General features: G+C 49.6%; 6 protein-coding genes across 6 annotated transcripts; 5 read left to right on the forward strand and 1 right to left on the reverse strand.

Annotated features, from left to right (window-relative positions):
- Positions 1-239: 239 nt before the first annotated feature.
- Z518_06364 (uncharacterized protein) lies at positions 240-1340 on the forward strand (the record flags this gene model as incomplete). The annotated part of the gene is made up of 2 exons (XM_013417174.1): positions 240-711; positions 763-1340. 2 exons carry the CDS (start codon positions 240-242, stop codon positions 1338-1340), a joined length of 1050 nt encoding a protein of 349 aa, XP_013272628.1.
- A 1357-nt stretch (positions 1341-2697) lies between these two features.
- On the forward strand, positions 2698-2898 carry Z518_06365 (uncharacterized protein; the record flags this gene model as incomplete). Its single annotated transcript, XM_013417175.1, has 1 exon — positions 2698-2898. The coding sequence occupies one exon, from the start codon at positions 2698-2700 to the stop codon at positions 2896-2898; it is 201 nt and encodes a 66-aa protein (XP_013272629.1).
- A 2658-nt stretch (positions 2899-5556) lies between these two features.
- Z518_06366 (uncharacterized protein) lies at positions 5557-6994 on the forward strand (the record flags this gene model as incomplete). Its single annotated transcript, XM_013417176.1, has 2 exons — positions 5557-5804; positions 5863-6994. The coding sequence occupies 2 exons, from the start codon at positions 5557-5559 to the stop codon at positions 6992-6994; spliced, it is 1380 nt and encodes a 459-aa protein (XP_013272630.1).
- A 954-nt stretch (positions 6995-7948) lies between these two features.
- On the reverse strand, positions 7949-8190 carry Z518_06367 (uncharacterized protein; the record flags this gene model as incomplete). The annotated part of the gene is made up of 2 exons (XM_013417177.1): positions 7949-8119; positions 8146-8190. The coding sequence occupies 2 exons, from the start codon at positions 8188-8190 to the stop codon at positions 7949-7951; spliced, it is 216 nt and encodes a 71-aa protein (XP_013272631.1).
- Positions 8191-16644: 8454 nt separating this feature from the next.
- On the forward strand, positions 16645-17436 carry Z518_06368 (uncharacterized protein; the record flags this gene model as incomplete). Its single annotated transcript, XM_013417178.1, has 1 exon — positions 16645-17436. The coding sequence occupies one exon, from the start codon at positions 16645-16647 to the stop codon at positions 17434-17436; it is 792 nt and encodes a 263-aa protein (XP_013272632.1).
- A 1818-nt stretch (positions 17437-19254) lies between these two features.
- On the forward strand, positions 19255-20655 carry Z518_06369 (1,3-beta-glucanosyltransferase gel1; the record flags this gene model as incomplete). The annotated part of the gene is made up of 2 exons (XM_013417179.1): positions 19255-19360; positions 19415-20655. The coding sequence occupies 2 exons, from the start codon at positions 19255-19257 to the stop codon at positions 20653-20655; spliced, it is 1347 nt and encodes a 448-aa protein (XP_013272633.1).
- Positions 20656-20770: the final 115 nt, after the last annotated feature.

Genomic DNA, 20770 nt, shown 5'->3' on the forward strand with positions numbered 1-20770 from the left:
TTGTAGGAGCACGCCAATGTCGGACTATGTCAAAAAACTCCGAGGGGCTGCGGGAACAAACTCGCTCTTCGGACCCGTGCCGCCGAACAATCCCGAGGTTGAGAACCTTGCAGACACTCACGACAATCTCAAAACCAAAAGACTTTCGCAGGAACTCACGCAGAAGTCACCTCGACTGCTCTGCCCGGCTTCCATCTCCTCTCCCGTGCGGATTCGGGGGGCACAAGAAATCCGGCGTCATGTTGTCGATAGCTAAGCACTGTGCTCTGCGCGCCGTGCGTGCTCGGTCGGGTTCTCCGTCTCTTATTGCTCAATCTCGATCGTCATCTCTCACAAGACTATTGTCCACACTCGCCATTCTCGAGCAACGAGATGGCAAACTCAATACCGGTTCCCTAGGCGCCGTGACCGCTGGACAGAAACTCGGAGGCTCAGTCCATGGCTTTGTTGCGGGAAAAGCTGCCAGATCAATCGCAGAAGAGGCGGCGAAAATCAAAGGCCTGGAGAAAGTGCTTGTGGTAGAAAACGAATCCTACGAAAGAGGTCTCCCTGAGAACTGGGCACCTCTTTTGGTGGAGAACATCAAAAAGGGAGGTTATACACATGTGATTGCAGCACACTCCGCCTTTGGAAAGAGTTTACTACCTAGAGTGGCTGCATTGCTGGATGTTCAACAAATCTCTGATGTCATGGCAGTTGAAGGCGAAGACAGTAAGTCGCAATCAATCTCCTGAAGAGCAGGGTAGGCTTAGCATGCTACAGCGTTCGTACGACCGATATACGCAGGCAATGCAATCCTAACGGTTCAGAGCTCCGACCCCACGAAACTCTTAACAGTTCGACAAACCTCGTTCACACCAGCAGAGACAGAAGGTGGTTCGGCCTCCATCGAGGATGCTGTTGACCCCAAAGCAGAGTCACCAACTGAATGGGTTTCGGAAAACTTGGCCAAATCCGATCGACCAGAACTTGCCTCGGCTGAAAGAGTGGTTTCTGGCGGACGAGGATTGAAATCCAAAGAAGAGTTTGACCGGTTGATACCACCGTTGGCCGACGCTTTGGGCGCAGCCATTGGGGCTTCAAGAGCTGCGGTTGACAGTGGCTTCGCGGACAACAGTTTGCAAGTTGGCCAAACAGGAAAGAACGTCGCTCCACAACTCTACCTGTGCGCCGGCATTTCAGGGGCCATCCAACATCTTGCTGGTATGAAGGACAGTAAAGTGATTGCCTGCATCAACAAGGATCCAGATGCCCCGATTTTCCAGGTGGCCGATGTTGGCCTAGTGGGAGACTTGTTTGAGAAGGTTCCAGAATTAACGGAAAAGCTCAAGTCACAGTGATTGACACCCTCAGTTATATTGGGGAAACATGTACACCAGTTTATGAAGTTCCCTGGGCGAAATAAAAATGGGTGGTCATTAGATTTGGATGTGCCAGAAACCGACTCATGAAAATTGTCAACGTCAAACTGCATCATTGATGATCGGTATGAGCCAGTTTTCTAAGCAAGAGAGGTTTCACAGCAATGAGCTAAAGGCTCCAAACATGCAACCGCTAGAAGACACCATCAAACATTGCATCATGAATGTATATATCACCTTCCATCTTGATGCTAGGCGATACTTCATAAAAGGTTAAAATGAGGAGCATAACAAAACATAAGGTGTGAGAAATGCCTCAGAGCATACAGTTAGACCTGCGCAGCCATTACTAACTTGGTCAGACTACCGCCAGGCAGAAACTACATCAAGTCCAATAGAGGAGAACAGATGTCTTCATATCCCCCCCACTGAGAAAGCGGATCAGGTTGTCAGGCTACCATTGATCCCTTGCTTGCATCAAGTGGAAAAGGATGTGGGTTTCTGACTCACCACTCATTCCGAATACGCATGTTCAAGGCGTTTAATTTCCCCATTCATCACTCATAAGGAACGAGTATACGCCCTTCCTTGCGCCACAGCCATTTCGTTCCCCGTATACCAGCCGCGTCCATCTCCGCTTCCTGACCGGTTCGGCTTTACTGATCAAAGCTGGTCGATGTAAGGTCTAGATGTCATTGGCTCATTAGTAGTGAAGAACAAAATGAGACAATTCAAAAGAGATATACCAAGAAAATGAGTCAGACCCGTGGACTCTGGACGCTGGGGGGATGGGCCTCTTTTAGGTTTCGCTTATTTTGTGTGCTCAAAGGTATATGGCCAACCAGGCGGCCCCGTGGGAGTCACCCGTACAAACCCTCAAGTTCATAAAAGCCAGGCCAGAGCATTACCTGAGGCCTGAAGTCTTTCAAGCTCGAATATTCCTATTCAACATATGTTCAATCCCTTTTTCCCAGTTGACAGACTTGTCCGTCGATCATATCCACTACCAATTGCGTCTCCATACCAAAGACCGAGGTCGTCCAAGCCAACAACAGTATAGGATCGACCGAGCAGCTTGTCGTATAGAATTCCAACATCTTTCGCAAGTCCAAAGAGACCACAAAAGTTCTCAGGAAACATCGACCTCAGTCTGAGCAACCTGTTAGCCAATACAACCTGATTTCAGTTCGACTCCACCAAACCCCTACCTCACCTCAGGCCTTCCGCGCAAGGCGACCTTTATACCCAGCAAAAAAGGGATAAGAAGCTGACACCAGCATTACATAACATTCTTCCTCATCAATTACCCAATCACCAACCTGACCTCTAGCCTGACATGTCTCCGTCAACGAAGGAAAAGACCAATGCCGTTGCTGAGACTTCATCCATCCGGAGCACCTCGACCATGTCGAGTCTCAAGGCCCTCTTGCCCACCAAGAGGCCCAACAAGGAGGAAAAGCCACGGCTCAGGCCTGAAACCATCGAGCAGAAGGCTCTCCGGAGGGAAGCCTCCGCAGCGTACATGGCGATGAAGTAGGAAGGATGAAAATTGGTACACGACATATAACAGAAGCATGGAGGCAACTGCACAGTGATGGCAGGAGGCCACATGAACCTCCCATTTTATGACATTGACATGAAGGCGTCTTTGTTCTGCATTAGCATATGACGAGGAGTTTCGGGTGGGACTGCATGGCTTGGGTATATCATAGTGTTCAGGTAATATGAATGAAGATTTCTGTTTCCTTTTGTCTTCTCTCCCTCTGAGATGATTGGTCTGTCAATGTGTAATCGTGGGCCAGTCTCTGCGCAATCTTGTTTTGGATCGTGAAGTCCTTCCGGAAGAATTCCAGCTATCCTTTACTTTCGGAAGACACACTCCGGGATGAGATGGGAGCGAATTGAACTTAGTGTCTGACAGAATCAAAATCCTTTGAATTTTTGGCCCTGTCTTGAATGGTCAGTTTACGTCATTTGAAATAGTTCGTGGAGCGGTGTGAAGCCCGGGGGGTATATTAGGCACAACCGGCTCACGACAAGCCATTTCAAGAACGAGCCATCTCACATACCTATAAAGACGCGTTCGACCTCTCCTGGGCCAAGGTATTCGACCCACGAAAGGAGCGCGAAACTCGAAAACCCAAGGAGATGGATTTGGAGATCGAAAACCTGCAATCACTAGGGGATGGGAGCGTTGCTTTATAAGCGAGAACCTCCTTGAGGCCCTGACCGTCACCATGCTCCTCCATCACCGGCAACTTCGGTCAGGACATTGGCTTTCGCGGTACCCTTCGCTGACATTGGGCCAAGAGAAGATTGGTTGTTTGAATCTATCTGAGCGAGGCGCAAGCGAACAGGGGGGTATTATTCTGTACACCAACTTTTGTTATTCTGTACACCGGAAAACCTGCTTATTCTGTACACCATGCCTCAACTCTCCTTATTCTGTACACCACCACCTCTCTCTCGCCTTATTCTGTACACTTAACGCTCTCATCCTGTTATTCTGTACACCGCGCTAACAGAGCTTGTTGCCGTTGGCCCGGCGATGGCGAGAAAACACTAGTAAGTGGCGTAGCTGTGGAGGGGTGACGCGTTAAACTCTCCCCGTTATAGGTGGTTGCGAAGCAATAAACACATTTGATTCCCTTTTCCTTGGTAGATAAGTACCGTGCATTTTGAGCTTCTCTGTATACTTTGTAAATTATTGTGGCCTACACAGCCGGATTTGTGTAGAGATCCCCTGCACGGTCGATACCTCGTGCTGACTAAGGTAACAAACCAGCGCCCATAGGCTTGGGAGGACCGCTCATAAGCCGGAGGGGGAAACCGCCCATGAACCGGGGGGAAACCGCCCATAAGCCGGGGGGCAACTGCCCCGCTTATGGGCGGTTCCCACCCAAGCCTATGGGCGCTGGTTTGTTACCTTAGTCAGCACGAGGTATCGACCGTGCAGAGGATACCATCGTTAACCATCATTTCTGCATTCTATATAGGCAGACTTAGGTGTTGTGACATCACGTATCTTCGAACTGCGCAGATAACCGGAAAAATAAAAATCCGGACCAATCAAAAGCGGTGTACAGAATAACAAAATGTGGTGTACAGAATAACATTACCCAAGCGAACAAAGGGCCACGAAGGCCGAGGTGCACGTGACTAGGCTAAGCCCAACGGGGAATGCAAACAGGCCTCACATCGCTCATGGGGTGTAATGACGCTCAGCATACCAAAGCAAACGAGTGCTAGGAGAAAAAGAGAACGGGAAGATAAATCAGAATCACAATGGCAACCATGCCCTGCCGTGTGCATTGTGCGGGTTGTAATGAATGGTCCACAAAAGATGTTTAGGCAACCAATTTGGACTACTAGTCCGAGTGATTTGCATGAAGCCGAACACGATACCTGACTGCAGCGAGACTGATGACTACATTAAGCTGACCCGGACACTCATTGAGCAAAAATATATATTGCCAACGACCAAACAAGTTAAGGATTGTTTGTTTTTCTGTCCCGGTCATGGGCTGTGAAAGCGTCTCGGAGCTAAGTTTTCGTTGATGGATCGGCCGAGATGTGTCTGGAGCGAGCCGAGAACTGGAGAGGAGAGGCCAATATTGTGGGTACTGCTGTCTCAGGCCTTCGCATGTACGATCTCGGTGTTGATTTGTACTGAGGTGCCAACTGTTACCAGCCGACATCACAACTTCAACAATCGTGATCCCTCACGTCATAATTCAAAGACAATTAGCTATGATCATGATAAAACGACGAACCAGGACTTTCGACACGATCCATTCACCGGAGTCTCGCAGTACTTGGTGGTATCTAATCTAATCATGTACAACGGACTTTACAGTAACAACGGTTCTCGCGCTTTCCTAAAAGCCGACCCCCATCGACTCGGTTGCAGAAATGACCATTCCTCCGAAACGGACCTGGTATTTTGTTGATTATCTCGAATCCAGGGGATTTCAATTTGATAACTTTATATATCCTTCTGTCCCTTTCACTTTCGTCCCATCCTGTCTTCCGGTTCATTTCTTGGGATTGTATTTGGACAGTATTTTTTTCCACCCCCAACCGACAAGTGTATCCAGAGACGTGTCTGAATACATAAAGGACCTGCATTGTACAAATCACGCCAGCCTAACGCCCACCAAAGCATCCCGCCGTAACATTCTAGCCTCGATCAACAATGTCAACAGAACCAGAAAAGGACGTCACACCCCAAAATGAACCTCAGAGCGAAGTCAAAATCGATCCAGGTACAGAGAAGTATTCCCCTTCTACTACTGGAAGGTCTTCTCCAGAACAACCTGCGCCAAATGAATCGCCCAAAGCCCCGTACAACCCATGGATGGACCCAGCTTCGTTCCCAGATGGAGGTCTTCGAGCCTGGCTTACTGTCGCCGGTGCATCCGCCTGCTTTTTCGTTTCTTGGGGGTGCGTATACCTGTTTCACATCTTTCAACCCGTTCTTCCTGCTAACCACTCTTCCTAGCTGGATCAACTGTATCGGTGTCTTCCAAGACTACTACATGCGCGATCAACTCAGCGAGTATTCGCCCAGCACAGTCGCATGGATCCCATCCCTGGAGACTTTCTTCATGTTGGCAACAGGACCGCTGGCCGGGTATATCTTCGACAATTACGGACACATGCATCTCTTGTTCATTGGAACCTTTTTGCACGTCTTCGGCTTGATGATGGCCTCCATTTCCAAAGAATACTACCAATTTCTGCTCAGCCAGGGGGTGTGTTCCGCCATCGGCGCCTGTTTCCTCTTCACCCCTGCCATGACCTGTATATCAACCTGGTTCTTCAAGAAGCGTGGTATGGCCATCGGCTTGGCTGCGTCAGGCAGTTCTCTGGGTGGTGTGCTCTTCCCCATCATCGTCAGCCGCATGATCGAAGAAACGGGTTTCCCCTGGGCCATGCGGACTTGTGCCTTTCTGATCCTGGGTCTCTGCATCTTCGCCATTCTGACCCTCCGCTCTCGTCTTCCCCCAACGCGCCGCCAATTCAAAGTCATGGCCTTCATCCGCCCGCTTGGTGAAGTTCCTATGCTTCTGACCACGCTGGCGGTGTTTTTCTTCTACTGGGGCATGTTTCCAGTCTTCTCCTTCATCACGGCCGTCGCCAATGGACGTGGCATGTCTCTGGACTTGGCGCAGTATCTCGTCTCGATCCTCAATGCGGGTTCCGTCTTCGGTCGAACCCTCCCTGGTATCCTGGGCGACAAAGTCGGTCGATACAATGTTATGAGTGTATTCTGCACCCTCACCACCATCTTGATCCTCGCCGTCTGGATCCCAGCCACAAGTAACGCCGGCCAACTCGTCTTTGCACCCTTGTTTGGATTCACATCTGGTGCAGCTATTGGCTTGACCCCAGCTCTCATTGCGCAGATCTCACCCATCAAAGAAATTGGTATTCGGACAGGAACCGTGTTCGGTGCTGGTTCAATTGGTGCCTTGACAGGAAGTCCGATTGGAGGAGCTCTCATCACTCGCGATCATGGTGACTTTTTGTACCTACAGCTTTTCGGAGGATGTACCTGCATTGTTGGGTGTATTTTCTTCTTCGTTGCCCGACTTCATCTCGGTGGTCTCGACCTGAAAAAGAAGATCTGATGGGCTTTTTGGGTGTTCCTCTACTTCATGCTGTATAATAGGGTTAATAGACTCCGCTACGACCAATAGAGATAGACAATCGAAGAGGTAGACCTGGATTGGCTCATGTCCATTCTGCTTCCCGATCATGTAATTTAATTGGCTTCGGGAGCTACCGGGAAAGCCAACGCATATTATACAGCCACAAGGAGGACCTAATCGAACATAGTTTGCTATCACAAGGACTTCCTCTTCTTCCTCCTCCCGTCAATGACGATGCTCATTCTCTTACCCTCGGTGCTCTTCTTCGAGAGGAGCAACGATACGACCCAGTTCAACCATGTCACCCTCCCCAAACACAGCGATCATCGCATCACGTTAGCCCCGGGCAGTCTCCAGAGCCAGGTGCCATCTTCCTCACTTCGTTAATGAGGTTCCGCCTCTCACGTTTCCAATCGTCACCCGCGGACTAGGCGGCTTCTATCCTCGCATTGTGGGCTTGGGCCTAGAATTTTTAATACGCACGACCGCCGGCCTGCAGCTCCAAGCCCCAGATTGACCATTCCAATTCTCTAACATCGCGGGCGTTTCCCCTGTCCAAAAGTCCTAGTGATTCAATGCCCCTTTGCCACAGGGCCTCCTCCTCATCCCACAGCCTTGACCATCTCACCCTCATTGCGCAGTCATTTGGATAGTCATCCACCAACCTTTTGTATGCGTCTTCACCGAGAAACAGGCCACGCGTTATATCATCGATTGGTTTTGTCGAAGTCGTTTGATGGACGGTATGTCATGAGGCCGGCGAATTTGGTGCGGCTGAGGTTCATATTGACACGTTTGACTTCGAGTGGGAGACTGGACTTTGCCATGTCTTTGATGGCTTCGATGTTGTTGCATTTGACAATGTTGGGTTCAATTTCTCATGCGAAGCGACCATGATGTGGGACAGCAGCGCACATTTGGAAAGGTAGGTATTCAGGCTCGATATTTGGCAACTTGCTCTCGCTTTGCATCCCCGATTTTCTCCCATTCCTGGGCAACAGGGAATTTGGAAATATTGATCTTGGTTAAATAGGTAGGTGGAGCGGATGTGGTGGATTTGGTGGGTGTAGCATCCTCCTCTTTGAGATCGAGTTGTAACCAGTTCTGCGACGGACCTCAGATCATTTCACCTTCTCGCGCAGCGAGTACTTGTGTCTAACACCTTTCGGAGCCATGGTGCGGATTGGTAGAGAAGAATATGTGCCGAATGCAAGAGGTTGTTGATGGCGACTCTGTGGTGTGATGTTAACCACCCAAAGCAGGAGATCGAAATCCTCTTTTGATCCAAGGGCTTGCGCGTAAGCATGAGTTTACCAACCCAAGCTCACTGGAGCTATCTGGGCAAGCGACAAAAATTTCTGCCATTTCAATATATAAACCACAACGGTGCTTCACACCCGACAGGAGGCCATGTAATCCGATGGATACCTCACCTCCCTCCATTCGCACAGGTCATCTCTGCTTCCTCACTCCATTTGCTGGTCATCTGTCATCTACTCGACATGAATTTCAAGCACTGTGGACAAATCTTGATCCAGTGGCCAGGGAAAGCTCTCAACCTATTCCTAGACCTTGACATGACGCCAAAATCGCGAATCCCCCCGACTATTACGACAGCTCCGCCCTTGAACTCCAGTGAGATGGAGTTATTGGCAAGGTCTTCAACGGGGTCCCACAGTGCCTGACGAATCCCAGTGTATGAGTCCATGCTTTGATGTCTACAGACTGAACTGTCTTCCTCGTGATCCTGCTTCCAGTCGAGAACATTGTTTTGTGCGACCTTACCGAGAACCCAGTCCAATACACAGCCTCCGGCGACCAGGCGCAGAGACCGGTAATCGAATTTCTGCAACGAATCGCGGAGGTTCAGTGTGAAATCCCAGGAGTGTCAGGACCGGTGAACGACAGCGAAGAAATTATTGCTCCTCGCGTCTCCTCTTCACCGGTCACAGGGGTCATGAAGATGAAAATAACGGACGTCGAATCGCCCGCAGCGGAACAACCACACTGGTATGGGATTGAAACCAATGATGACTCATGTCTCTTCTGCATTTCCCAAGGCTGAGGACCCATCAGGACCAAGAACCAGAGTACATCATTCTAAGGTGGTTGATTGGGTTCTGCAAGGGTGCATGGCGCAGGCTGGTGGTCATGCTTGGAAATGAGAATGATATGGCAAGTTGGCTCCAGAACGGACGGCGAGGCCATCTTTTTTTTTCCTCACATCCCTGTCACAAGCATTCGAACAAGGTTTTCCTGACAATCTCTGGATTTTAACAACCACTCCTTTTACTTGGAACAAATGGTTATGCGACAACGGCATTCCAGCCACCTCTGATAGGGCCAACTATCATGCGCAAATGAACAAGATTACCTTCCTTCCTCATCCTCATAGAAGGCAGTCAATTGATGATATCGTTTCAATACGAAAGCCTTTCCCCGTGGTGCCCCTTGCCAGTGTTTGGGCTCGAGTGGCTCCTGCGGCGCAAAATGTCTCTTCCCCGGTCGACTGGTGACAGTTGAGATTTCCTGGGCTTGAACTGGAAGCCCCCCTCCCCCCAAAAAGATTAAACGAACTTACGCCTGACTTAGCGTGCGTTAGTGGAGGGGCTGTGAGCGAGAGCTGGCTACTATTACAGCTCTCAGTAGCTCATCCACCCCTCGGTTGATCACCCAGCGGCGTTCCTATGCACTCTTCATGATCCATTTTGCCTCATATTGGGCTCCCACTCAAAATTCACAAGGATATTAGGTCAGACATACGCAAAGACAGATGGCAACATGCCTAAGTACTCATGTGATAATACCTTGCATTCAGAGCGACCCTTTCCGGTCAATAAGGAGACGACAACCTGGATGAATTGGGCTTCAAAGCGATTAACCCCGCTGGTTCTCCTTCCTATCCATAGGAAAGTTACTTCTCCAGACTCCAAATGTCCTCATCTCAAAGGTGAGCGAAATGTTGCTGCGAAATGATTGGTGCCATGAAAGCAGAAATTCCACTGCATTCGACGACATGTTAAGGCTCATCATTGGTGCGGGCCGGACGTTGGATTCCCAAGTCCGGTGTTCTCTTTGATAGCTGTTGAGTCTGATATTTCCTCGCCTTTGCCTTAATCCAAGGGAGGTAACCCCCGATGAGAAAGCCCCGCCAAATTGACAAGTCAGCTTCATCTTCCGCTGCCTCACTTCTTTCTTGACAGTTCCCTGATATGCAACCATTCAAGAAAGGACAGAAGGTCATAGCAGTCTGCTTTGGGCGCCAGTTTTGGCTAGCTATATAAGCTGGCTTCCGCTTTCTGTGCCTCCAACTTCTGCGGCCTTTCTAAGTTCTTCCAAGTTCTCAGGTCCGGAAGTCTTGAATGCTTTCGATGATGTCAACTTCGACGTCCACAAACGACCCAGCACGGTATGCTCTACTCCCGCTCATCTCTTGACTGATGATCTATTGACATAAAGCATCTAGGACAGCGCCACCTAACAAGCAACCCAACGGTAAGGATCCATTCAGACATTGGACCGGTCCGGACAAAGCCAGAAAATGCTTACAGTGTTATAAAAGGCACAGGAAGGTATGTATACGATATTTGAACTTGCCTAGAACTGGAAATGACTCTTCTCTTAGTGCGTTGGAGCTGCCGGCTCCAGATGCGAGGAATGTACCAGACGCTCAAAGCATTGCAGTCGTGAAACTATGCCAGGGGCACCTGGCGTTGACTCTCCCTCCGTTGATGGCCTTCAATCCCAACTTCGAGATGACGAACATCAGTACGATTATCAAAAAGCCAAACATTGAGCACAACTGACTTCTATAGCGACCCAATCCTTGACCTTCAACCAGAAATTGATCCACTTAGCAGCCAATTTCTGGACTTCGATTGGGTGCCAAACGAATATCCATCATATGAGGGAGGCTCCTCTCCTTTCCCCACAACTGATATGCAGAATGCCATCTACCCGACCTTCCAACCAGATGTTTATGATGAGGAAAATGACAATATGCAAGTAGGATCAGACACTAGCAATCATAGCCCCGGTGAACAAGGACACACAGGACAAGGATACACAGAACAAAGTCTCGATGGGCGAATCATAACTGGGAGAATGAAGAGCTGGGTATATCACAGTGGCTGAGTCAAAAGTTGTCCTAGGTAATGAGTATGGTTCGACTTTACAAAAGCGACAAAATCAACCCAACCGAATGCCTTCAACAGGCTTTCAGGTTCGAGCAGGATGACATTGTGTCACAGGTGGAATTATGTTAGCAAGCCTTTCGCGTGCGGCGAGTTCAATGTCTTTGCTTTAGCGTAGTAATCTTTCCTTTTCATGACATCTTTGGAACTAGTAGTTTAGGAATGACAAGCCTTCCTTCCAGCTACGCTCGCATCCTCATTTCGTAAGTCAGCTGCCTAGATACTCAATTTCCAAGGGATGGCCATAGACTAGTCGCATCCATCGTAGAACTAATTATCCGCATTGGGAAACTTAGGAATATTGCCATCCCACGTGCTAAAGTCTGCAAAGAAAGCCGTCTTGATATTCCGGGCGGCTACGAGCATTCATATTGATGAGGGAAATACATGATTTACAGGATATCACTCCAAATTGTTCTCGCGGTACGGGTAGATATTCTCAATGGCGACTGTGCCGCCGAAACCTGCTTCCACCTAGGTTTCAGGCGACTAGGTCGTCAGAACAGAATGGAGATAAATGAGATGGAACCAGCTACTGATGTTTGTTGTGAACGGACGTCTCAACTGAGTAATATTCCATCCTTGCGATCTATACATCATTTAGTCTGATTTCGGTTCTTCTGCCCGATACTTACCAGTTCTAGCGGCAGGTTGTTGCATTTTCCGTTCGCACCAATCATAAGATCCGCCGTCCAAATTATCAGAGGCAAACGTCAGAAGCAGAGTCCGGTGGCAAAGATTGCCAGGATCTCGAAAGCTGCAGGTTCATTCTTGATCCGATTTCTTTTGGCGTCTCAGTACGGAATTTAACTTGTCGTGTCACCTGGTACAGGGATGGCAGTTTTGTAAATGCGCGGAGGAGGCCCCGTATCCTGCACTTCGAGTGCTTAAGCCGTGGAGGAGATAGATTGAGTAGCTAACCTTGCCGATGTAGAGACTGATGGGGCTGACGAAGAAAAGTTTGTTGAATTTCCGGAACGAATTGTAGGGCGTGGTGCTAGCGACGGTCCGCGAACCCCCGACATTAAGACAAATTGACGGCCTTCGCCTGTCACATCATTGCCCAGCTCTTCCGCCTGTATGTCACCATGATTCCACCATGAGGCATTCTAACAGTCCCGGTGGATCGGACTGCACCGATCCCTCGAAATGTCGTGATTTGATCGATGCGGTCTTTATGGTAACTAGTCCCATCAGATGGTGGGAGCCCGGTGTTGCTTCAATATAATCCTTTGGCTGCTACAGGAAGTAAAGGGAGGAGACCCAAACGGCGGCGAAACAGCCTGCCATTGAGGTCCGAGGTGAAAATTTTCCAGATATGATCCACGACTGCGGCTGCTGTGGGGGAACAATTCAAGATGGGCATGGAGTCGGAGGCTTTAGAGCTGTTTCTGTTTGCGTACGGTTCGAGAAAAATATTCAGCCAAGCAACTGTCATTCCAATGGCAAAGAAGATGTAGCCTCCAGCCATCAGAATCCAGTAGGATGCCGCCAGTATGATGTGAATGGCGAAACGATAGTTGGAACCTGTAGACGACTTGTAGCCGTGAAGACCAGGAAGTGATACACGAATGTCCAGAACTCGATGGAAACTGACCAAAGGTGTTCGTCATATCTCGTCAGAGCGCAAGATCGAAGTGGCCCTTCGCATGATCAATATTCACCGTACTAAGCATGATATACCAAAGCCCCCGAGAATTGCGCACCAAAAGCTGGCAGACTTCCTGGAATGAGTTCCCCATATCGGAGGCGATACATGTGATGTTTGTCGCTTAGAGTTTTGATTTCGAAGCAGCTTCAGAAGAGCCCAGGAGCAGCATCAGAAAAATGATGAAAATTGTCGCAAACGCGGGCGACTAGAGACGAATCCCGCGCCGTAGGATGGACGAGGCAATCGAGGTGAAATTTGAACCGGGATTTGTGGAGTCTTCATAGACATTTGAGTGAAAGGACGTAAACCACTGATGGTAAGAAAGGCTCGACCTTGCACTCTGCCGGATCAGAAAATGTTGAGGATGAGAAGATGTCAGAATGATGGACCCTCTTTCGGCCATGGATGGACACAGCAAGCAAAAGACGTGTCTTCGGATCAGTGGAAAATGGCAACCCCCGACAGAAGAGGCCACGGAATCCATCGAGAACAGATGTTTGGGTGATTTTGCATCAGCGGTGGCATTGGTTGCCTGCCACGAAACTTGGAAGAAGACATGGATAAGATTCCCTGTCTCTCAAGACGGAGATGAGCCAAAGAAGATGATTCCGTAAGAATTGCTTTACGAGCCACCATGGATTGCGGCACAGGATTCAGAGCGGATGTTCCAAATTTCAGTGTCGCCAGCTTCAGTAGTTTCGGTCAACAGTCGTAATATCGACATTTCGACCTTGCGAGTCACAGTTGACTTTTCTAGAATCGAAGAGAAGAACATGAAGATTGGAAGGTATATCCTTCACGTGGGAGCCGGGACTACTACCGCGTGATAGTAAGCACCTTTCCCAACCTTGCAACTTTCCAAGATGTCGGAACTTGTCTCACCATATTTTGTAAGCTTCTGTCACTCACCATCCAGCTCGCGATCCCTTGTTCCAACAATTCTCGACAGCCCTGGCCAGGAGAATGTCAGTCTTGAGCCATTTCATCCACGTGGAGAGGAAGGGGTCGGTATAGATATGTTCCTGTTCCCCTTTTGGGCATGGCAAGGCGGAGCCATTATCTTGCGACGCTACCAACTCTATCCAATGAGCGAGTCACAATTTATACGGAGCCTCTGACTGATAACCCCTGAGGGCCTTGAAGGTGGATATATTCCGGATTCAAAATCACTTTTCCCCGACTGTTCTGAAGAAGCCTTCAAGCATTCCACGATTGGAACAAAGCTGGCACCTAATCCCTCGCGTCGCCACTGTCGATGGGCTATTCTAACACAACATCAGTCGACATCTGCGTTCCTGAATCTGTTGGCCGTACAAGTCCCAGAGTTGTTCAGAGTGCATTGTCGGCGCGAGTACAGGGATAGGCGAATACATCGTGTATGCGTACGCGAAAGCTCGGGCATCGAGGATCGTCATCTTTTCACGAACAACAACTGATGTCACGCGCGTGGCAGACGAGCTCAAGACCACCAATCCCGCCATGCAGGTCGATGTCGTCGCATGCGAATGTCTCGCAGGCCGCCTCTGTACGGGCGCTTGCGAACTTCGTGCGCGGCGTGTGCCGGTGGTTGGACGTTCTAGTTCTTAATGCTGGCTACGCGGGTCCCGTCATGCTGAAGATGGATCAGGGCAATCCCGAGTGGTGCAGAGGCCGTTCGAGGTCAATATCATTGGCACATATCTTGCTCCTCACTATTTCGTGCATCTACTTCTGGAATCAACAGACGGAGCGAAGGGGTTCATCATCATTGGATCGGTGGTTGGATGCTTGAGAAGAGGGCCAATCGCTAGATTGGTGGAATATTCCAGCAGAGGGGATGGCTTGGTGCGTATTGCTGTGCATCCGGGGGCGATGATGACGAGAATGGCAGAGAGAAGTCCTCCGGAGGAATTTCTGCCTTGTAAGTTTGTCAACGTGATGTATGGCCTTTGGGGTTCTGCGACCTACTTTTGCTTTTGGGCTGATTTTATTCCCTGGCAGATTTGGCTGACCAGGTTGATCTTTTGTGGAGCGGTCTATGCAGGACGTCAAATGGTTGAACAGGAGGCTGATTTGCGCGATGGAGGAGTTGATGGCGAAGAGAGCGCAGATCGTGGAGCGGGATTTGCTTGAAATTCACCCTGGTTACAGGCCGAAGTTGAGCGATTGAAATGCCGTCCCCCCGGGAGGGGAGCGGAAGAGAGATCAGACCACTGTTCAATGCGGCTGGAAAAGCGTGTGAGTAGTGGGCAAATGTGACTGGTCAGCGATCGGGCTGGCAATGGTATAGAATACGAGGAGTACGTCAGTTTTTTGGTGACGAGGTCGACGCGAGGTGTCTAGGGGAGGGGAAGGAGAAGAGTGGTCAGCTGCAATATGCAAGGTACCGGACAAAAGATGTCAGTGTCAGCGTCAACCACCACAATACGGTGTTATCCTGCATCTTCAAGAGCCAGAAATAGAGTCAGAGACAGCTTCTATCCAACACGGCCGGAAACCAACTCTGGTTATCAAGACTCCGACCACTACTGCTTACCACCTATAGGCACCTAGTAGCTCGTGCCACGTGCTCTTCTTATCTCTGCGCTCGGCGGAGGGCGGGGTGCAAGGTTAGGCTCTAGCTAGCCGTGAGGTTTTGAAAAGACCCACCAGAGAGAAAATGTTGCACGTGTTTCACCATAGCAAGCCACTCAGTTGGAAAAACACAAAAAATGATGGCAAGAGTTTGTAGGGGGGGAGGATCTAGATTCCGGATCGATGGACGTCAGAAGTGCTGAAAGGAGCAAGGACGTCGACCCAAAGAAGGTCGACGTGGCAGCAAAGGTGTGAAAAAACACTACTAATAGCATAAATCTTTTGATTTGTTCGGTTTGAGGCGAAAAATCCTCCGCCCACCGAAACTTGGTGGGCGGGACCCTGGCCAGCTGTTGGCCATGTCTCATCCATTTGCGGTGAAACAGACACAAACACAGAAAGAAGAGACAAGATACCAAAGACAAAAAACACTTGCACATATGCGTGACATTATTAGAAGAAGAGGTCAATATTGATCACAGAGGGGCCACCCCAGAGCATCAAAATAGCAGCCCTCCTGCCGAGGCTTCAGCCTTCAATTGCCGATGTTTCGTCCTGTTTTCTTCTACTCGGTTCGCCACCATGACTTCCACTTTTCCTGTAGCAACAAAGTCCTCAGATTCCCACATGGCCAACATACAGTAATCACAACGGAGTACGATTTATTAGCATGGGGCTATTTGTTCAGGTGAACCCAGTTGTGTTGCAAGCCGGGCCCAGCCGGGCCAACCTAACCCCTCTAAGTCTGGCCCTATTAGTCTATAACTATTACCAAATCCCTCAACTACTGTCCTCACGGAAAATCGTCGATCTTCGCACATGTGGTGCAGATAATATTTCATGGCTACTTGCATATCCGCCTTCATTTTCCGCAGCTCTTCCTCACCACGAGTACTTTGTACGTATTGAACTGACCGGGAATCAAAATCCAATTGCGCATTATCCAGGGGGGACATTGAAAGCCACTTCCGCTGCCTTGTGTCCTGCACCGACCTCCTCCCCCACCCAGGAAAAGCTTTCCCTTCTGCACCGGAGAAAGCCTAAACTTGTAATTCATCCTTCATCGACCACTAAGTTTCCAGCCTTCGGACTTTTTTATTCTTTCTAGATTCGCCCGCCCTCTCTCTCTCTCTTTTTGTCTTTCACTCACGGGCTCCGCGTCACTCACTACCATATCCGACGCAAACCACCATCGCTTGGTCCGTTGTTTGGACAACGCGTCGTCCATCATCATGATCGGCTTCCGCAAAGCACTCGTTTTCAGTACCTTAATCCTGGGAGCTTTCAGCTCCTCCAGACACAGTCAAGATGACAAGTCGTTGGTCAATTGGGAATCATTCCAGGCTCTACTCGACGCCGTCGACCCAGCTGCTCTGCATTCCGTCCTGCATCAGCTATCTCCCAAGTTCAAAGACGGTGTCTTCAGCAAAGACCGTGCAGCCATTGAGCACGTCCACTCCGAAAATCCCATTATCGCCACGAAGTTGGTGCATTTGGCAAAGAAAAGACAGGAGAGTAACTCCACCACCACCGCCACTTCGACAGCATCAACACCGGCTCAGAGCAGTGTCGACGAACAGTCCAGCTCCAGAGCGGCCAGTGTATCATCCATACTCTCCTCTGCCATCCTCGCCTCAACTGTTCCCGCCGCCACCACTGTGACTGTTGCTCCTTCGACCCCTCCGTCTGCCACTCCGATCGAGACTTCTGATGGCGCTGTCGTCTACAGCACATTTGGAGGTGGTCTGGTCACCTTGACATCTTCTGCCGTGGGTGTTCATTTTACGCCCAGCACATCCACACACTTGTACTACACCACGGCGGACGATGGTTCCGTCATGACCTCGACTTCGGTGGTGGTTGTAAATGCCCCTGTGACCGATAATCCTGATGCCACTGGAGCCGCCGGAGCCGCGGCGACCACGGAAAGCAACCCTGGTCTTCAAAACAGTGCTTCGTCAGTCAAGATCACGGGGTTCGTCATGACCCTCGTCGGACTTGGGGCATGGCTCTTTGCCCTATAACACTCGATGGAACAACTCCTGGAAGATCCAACTCGTCCAAGTAGACCAATTTGTTGGAATCTCTCTATGAATTTCGTTCCCCCCCGCGCTCTCAGCACACATCACGATGAAACGACTCCAAGCATTTCTCTCTTTTATGACAAAATCCTGTATCGGGCATAGCTTTTGGCGTTTTTGGTTTGAGGATTATCTGTTTCGAAAAGGGGGGTGCGAACATTATGTGTTCATGAATAAGTTCCTGGAATGGGAAAGAATGCAACAATAGAAGACAGGATGGAAGATGATGCACAGCACAGCCGATCAAAAGGTTCCAAGAAACAGAGACTATAATGTCTAGGTGATACGGACATAATCTGATCATTTTCGATCAAATCGAATCGTTGAATACTTTGGTCTCGACATGAAACTTGTCTCGTAACACTCCTTGCCGTTTTTCACCATATATTTTGTGGTGCCCAGATTTTGGTGGATTATTGCTGGATGTCGCGTCAGATGACATATTTTCTGCCCACGTCTTTTGGGAATTAATGAAACGCATAAAGTTGAAGATCAGCTGGCTTCTGCTATCATGGTGGCAAATGGATGCTCAACATACCCAGACGGACCGAGCGTCAGCACGGAAAATAAAGAGGAACAGAAGGCGAAACATGATCGACTGGCGGCTGCGTGGATCAAGTTGAGTTTATATTCTCTTTAATTTTGACCCCTTGTGGATATTGTGGTCCAGGGGGGGGAAAGGGAGAACCTTGCTTGGGTTGAATCAACCCATCTCTTTTGTCAATACTTAATCTTACATTGTACCTAGTCGCAACATCTAAAAATGCAGAATGGAAAGGATTGTGTGGTTTCCTACCCCAATGGCCTAGCGTGACCTTTGACGCAAAATCTTGAAGTGCGAAACGAGAAAGCTCCCTAGGCCTTTTGAAACAAGCTTCCGTTGAGTGTGGCAGTGCAAGATTTTGGAGATTTGCTTTGATGGGGTTATTTATTTGGATGGGTACGCGATGATCTTGTGAGAGACACGAGAGATGAGCATTTGCCCTCTTCCCTTCTTGGCCGCCGTGTTATCTGCATGGCATCATCGCTAGTGACCTGGTCGGTCGTATCAGTATCAAATTCACCTCCGCTATCAGGTTGGGAAGTGGAATTAGCTGAAATATGCTACGGTTGGTTGTGTGTCATTCGGTGTTGAACCAAAGCGTCTTTTCCCCAAACGTCCCCCGTTCGCAATTCGAAACTTGTGCCAATTGAGGCCCACAGAGAGAGAGGAGTGGAGAATCAAAGCATGCCATCTTGAAGTCGCTTGAGGATAGTAGTTGGCCCGTGGCAAGCCTGAGGGTGATTTGCAGCGGATGTGGCTGGCCTCAGCAGGGGAGAATCAACAGGGGGAATTGATCTTGGCAGGATTGAGTGGACATTCCCCCCTGCGCCCATGGCCTGCCCTGATGCCCATCCTCCCCAGCGCCAATGCCATGGTGAACTTTTTTGAGAAAGATGCTGGTATATTTCTCCTGCCTCAATCCTGCTCTGCATATTCCTCTCTCCTGCCCTTCGACTTTTTCTCTTCCCTCGTTCAACCTGAAAATAAGAGCAGTCACCCTTTTTCTTTTGGGTGTCGCTCCTCTCTCGCTTTTTCTAATATCTTTCTCGTTGAGAAATTCCTCACTCACTTGGATCTCAATCGCCCGTTTAATATTTCTTCTCCACCAAACTCGTGCCGTTGCTAAACCCCCCTCCCCTTTTTGCTTGAATTGAGCTCAAAACGACAAGAGAACCGCTGGTGTCTCCCAAGGTTCGACGATTCACCATTTTCTCACCATGCGTACTTCAACTCTCGCTACCCTCGCCTTGGGTGCTGGAGCTGCTTCAGCCGCTACCCTCAAGAGACAATCCAGCCTGACCCCAGTCACTGTCAAGGGAAATGGTACGTTCAGCTTTGTGACACTGTTCAGCCACGGCCTACTGACCTTCTGCCCAGCTTTCTTCGCTGGTAATGATCGATTTTACATCCGTGGCGTCGACTATCAACCCGGTGGTTCCTCAGATGTGGCCGATCCCATTGCCGACGAGAATGGTTGCCAGAGAGATATCTCTGAGTTTACGAAGTTGGGGATCAACACTATCCGTGTCTACACCGTGGATAACACCGCGGACCATGACGCATGCATGAATGCTTTGGCAGATGCTGGCATCTACCTCGTCTTGGACGTCAACACCCCCTTGTATTCCTTGAACAGAGGCGATCCTGCCCCGTCCTACAACGACGTATACCTCCAGAGCGTCTTTGCCACCATTGACGCTTTCCAAGGCTATAGCAACACCTTGGCTTTCTTCTCCGGCAACGAAGTCATCAATAACCCCGAGACTTCTGCTGCTGCTCCTTATGTCAAGGCGGTCACTCGTGACATTCGCCAATACATTCGCAACCGAGGCTACAGAGAAATCCCCGTTGGTTATTCCGCTGCCGATGTGAGCGAGAACCGCTTGGAAATGGCTGAATACATGAACTGTGGTACCGATGACGAACGCTCCGATTTCTTTGCCTTCAACGACTACTCTTGGTGCGACCCATCCTCGTTCACCCAATCTGGTTGGGACCAAAAGGTCCAGAACTTTACTGGCTATGGCCTTCCACTGTTCCTTTCCGAGTACGGTTGCAACACCAACACTCGTGACTTTGGTGAAGTTGAAGCTCTCTACAGCACTGAAATGACTGGAGTCTACTCGGGGGGTTTGGTCTATGAATATTCTCAGGAACCCAGCAACTACGGCCTTGTTGAGATCAACGGTGATTCGGTCACTGAATTGCCCGATTTTGATGCTCTCATGTCACAATTTGCCAATACTCCCAACCCAGAAGGTGACGGTGGTTATAACTCAACTGGCGGTGCTTCTGGATGCCCTGCTTACTCCGAACCCAACTGGCTCGTCAAAGATGATTCTCTTCCAGCTATTCCTGATGGTGCCAAGAAGTACATGACCGATGGTGCTGGTGAAGGACCAGGTCTCAGCGGCCCTGGATCTCAAAATGCCGGTGGTGCTTCTACCGGGACCGCCAGCGCGGGCAGCGGAGCTCCTTCTCAAACTGGTGGATCTGGCAGTTCCAGCTCTAGCACATCCAATGCTGCTGTTTCCACGGTACCGGAATGGTCTCTCGCTCCTTTGGTCTGTGGTGCAGTCATTGTCATGTCCACGTTCTTGGGTGCTGCCTTGTTGTAAAAGGTCGGTCCGATGAGGAATTGGGGGATGGAGTTGTACACGGGGAATGAAGTTGGTGCAAGTACATTCGAAACCAGTTTTGAGAGCTTTCCCAGAAGGCCACTGCAGATATTTC

The sequence above is a fragment of the Rhinocladiella mackenziei genome (genome assembly GCF_000835555.1).
Source record: "Rhinocladiella mackenziei CBS 650.93 unplaced genomic scaffold supercont1.4, whole genome shotgun sequence".
NCBI lineage: Eukaryota > Fungi > Ascomycota > Eurotiomycetes > Chaetothyriales > Herpotrichiellaceae > Rhinocladiella > Rhinocladiella mackenziei.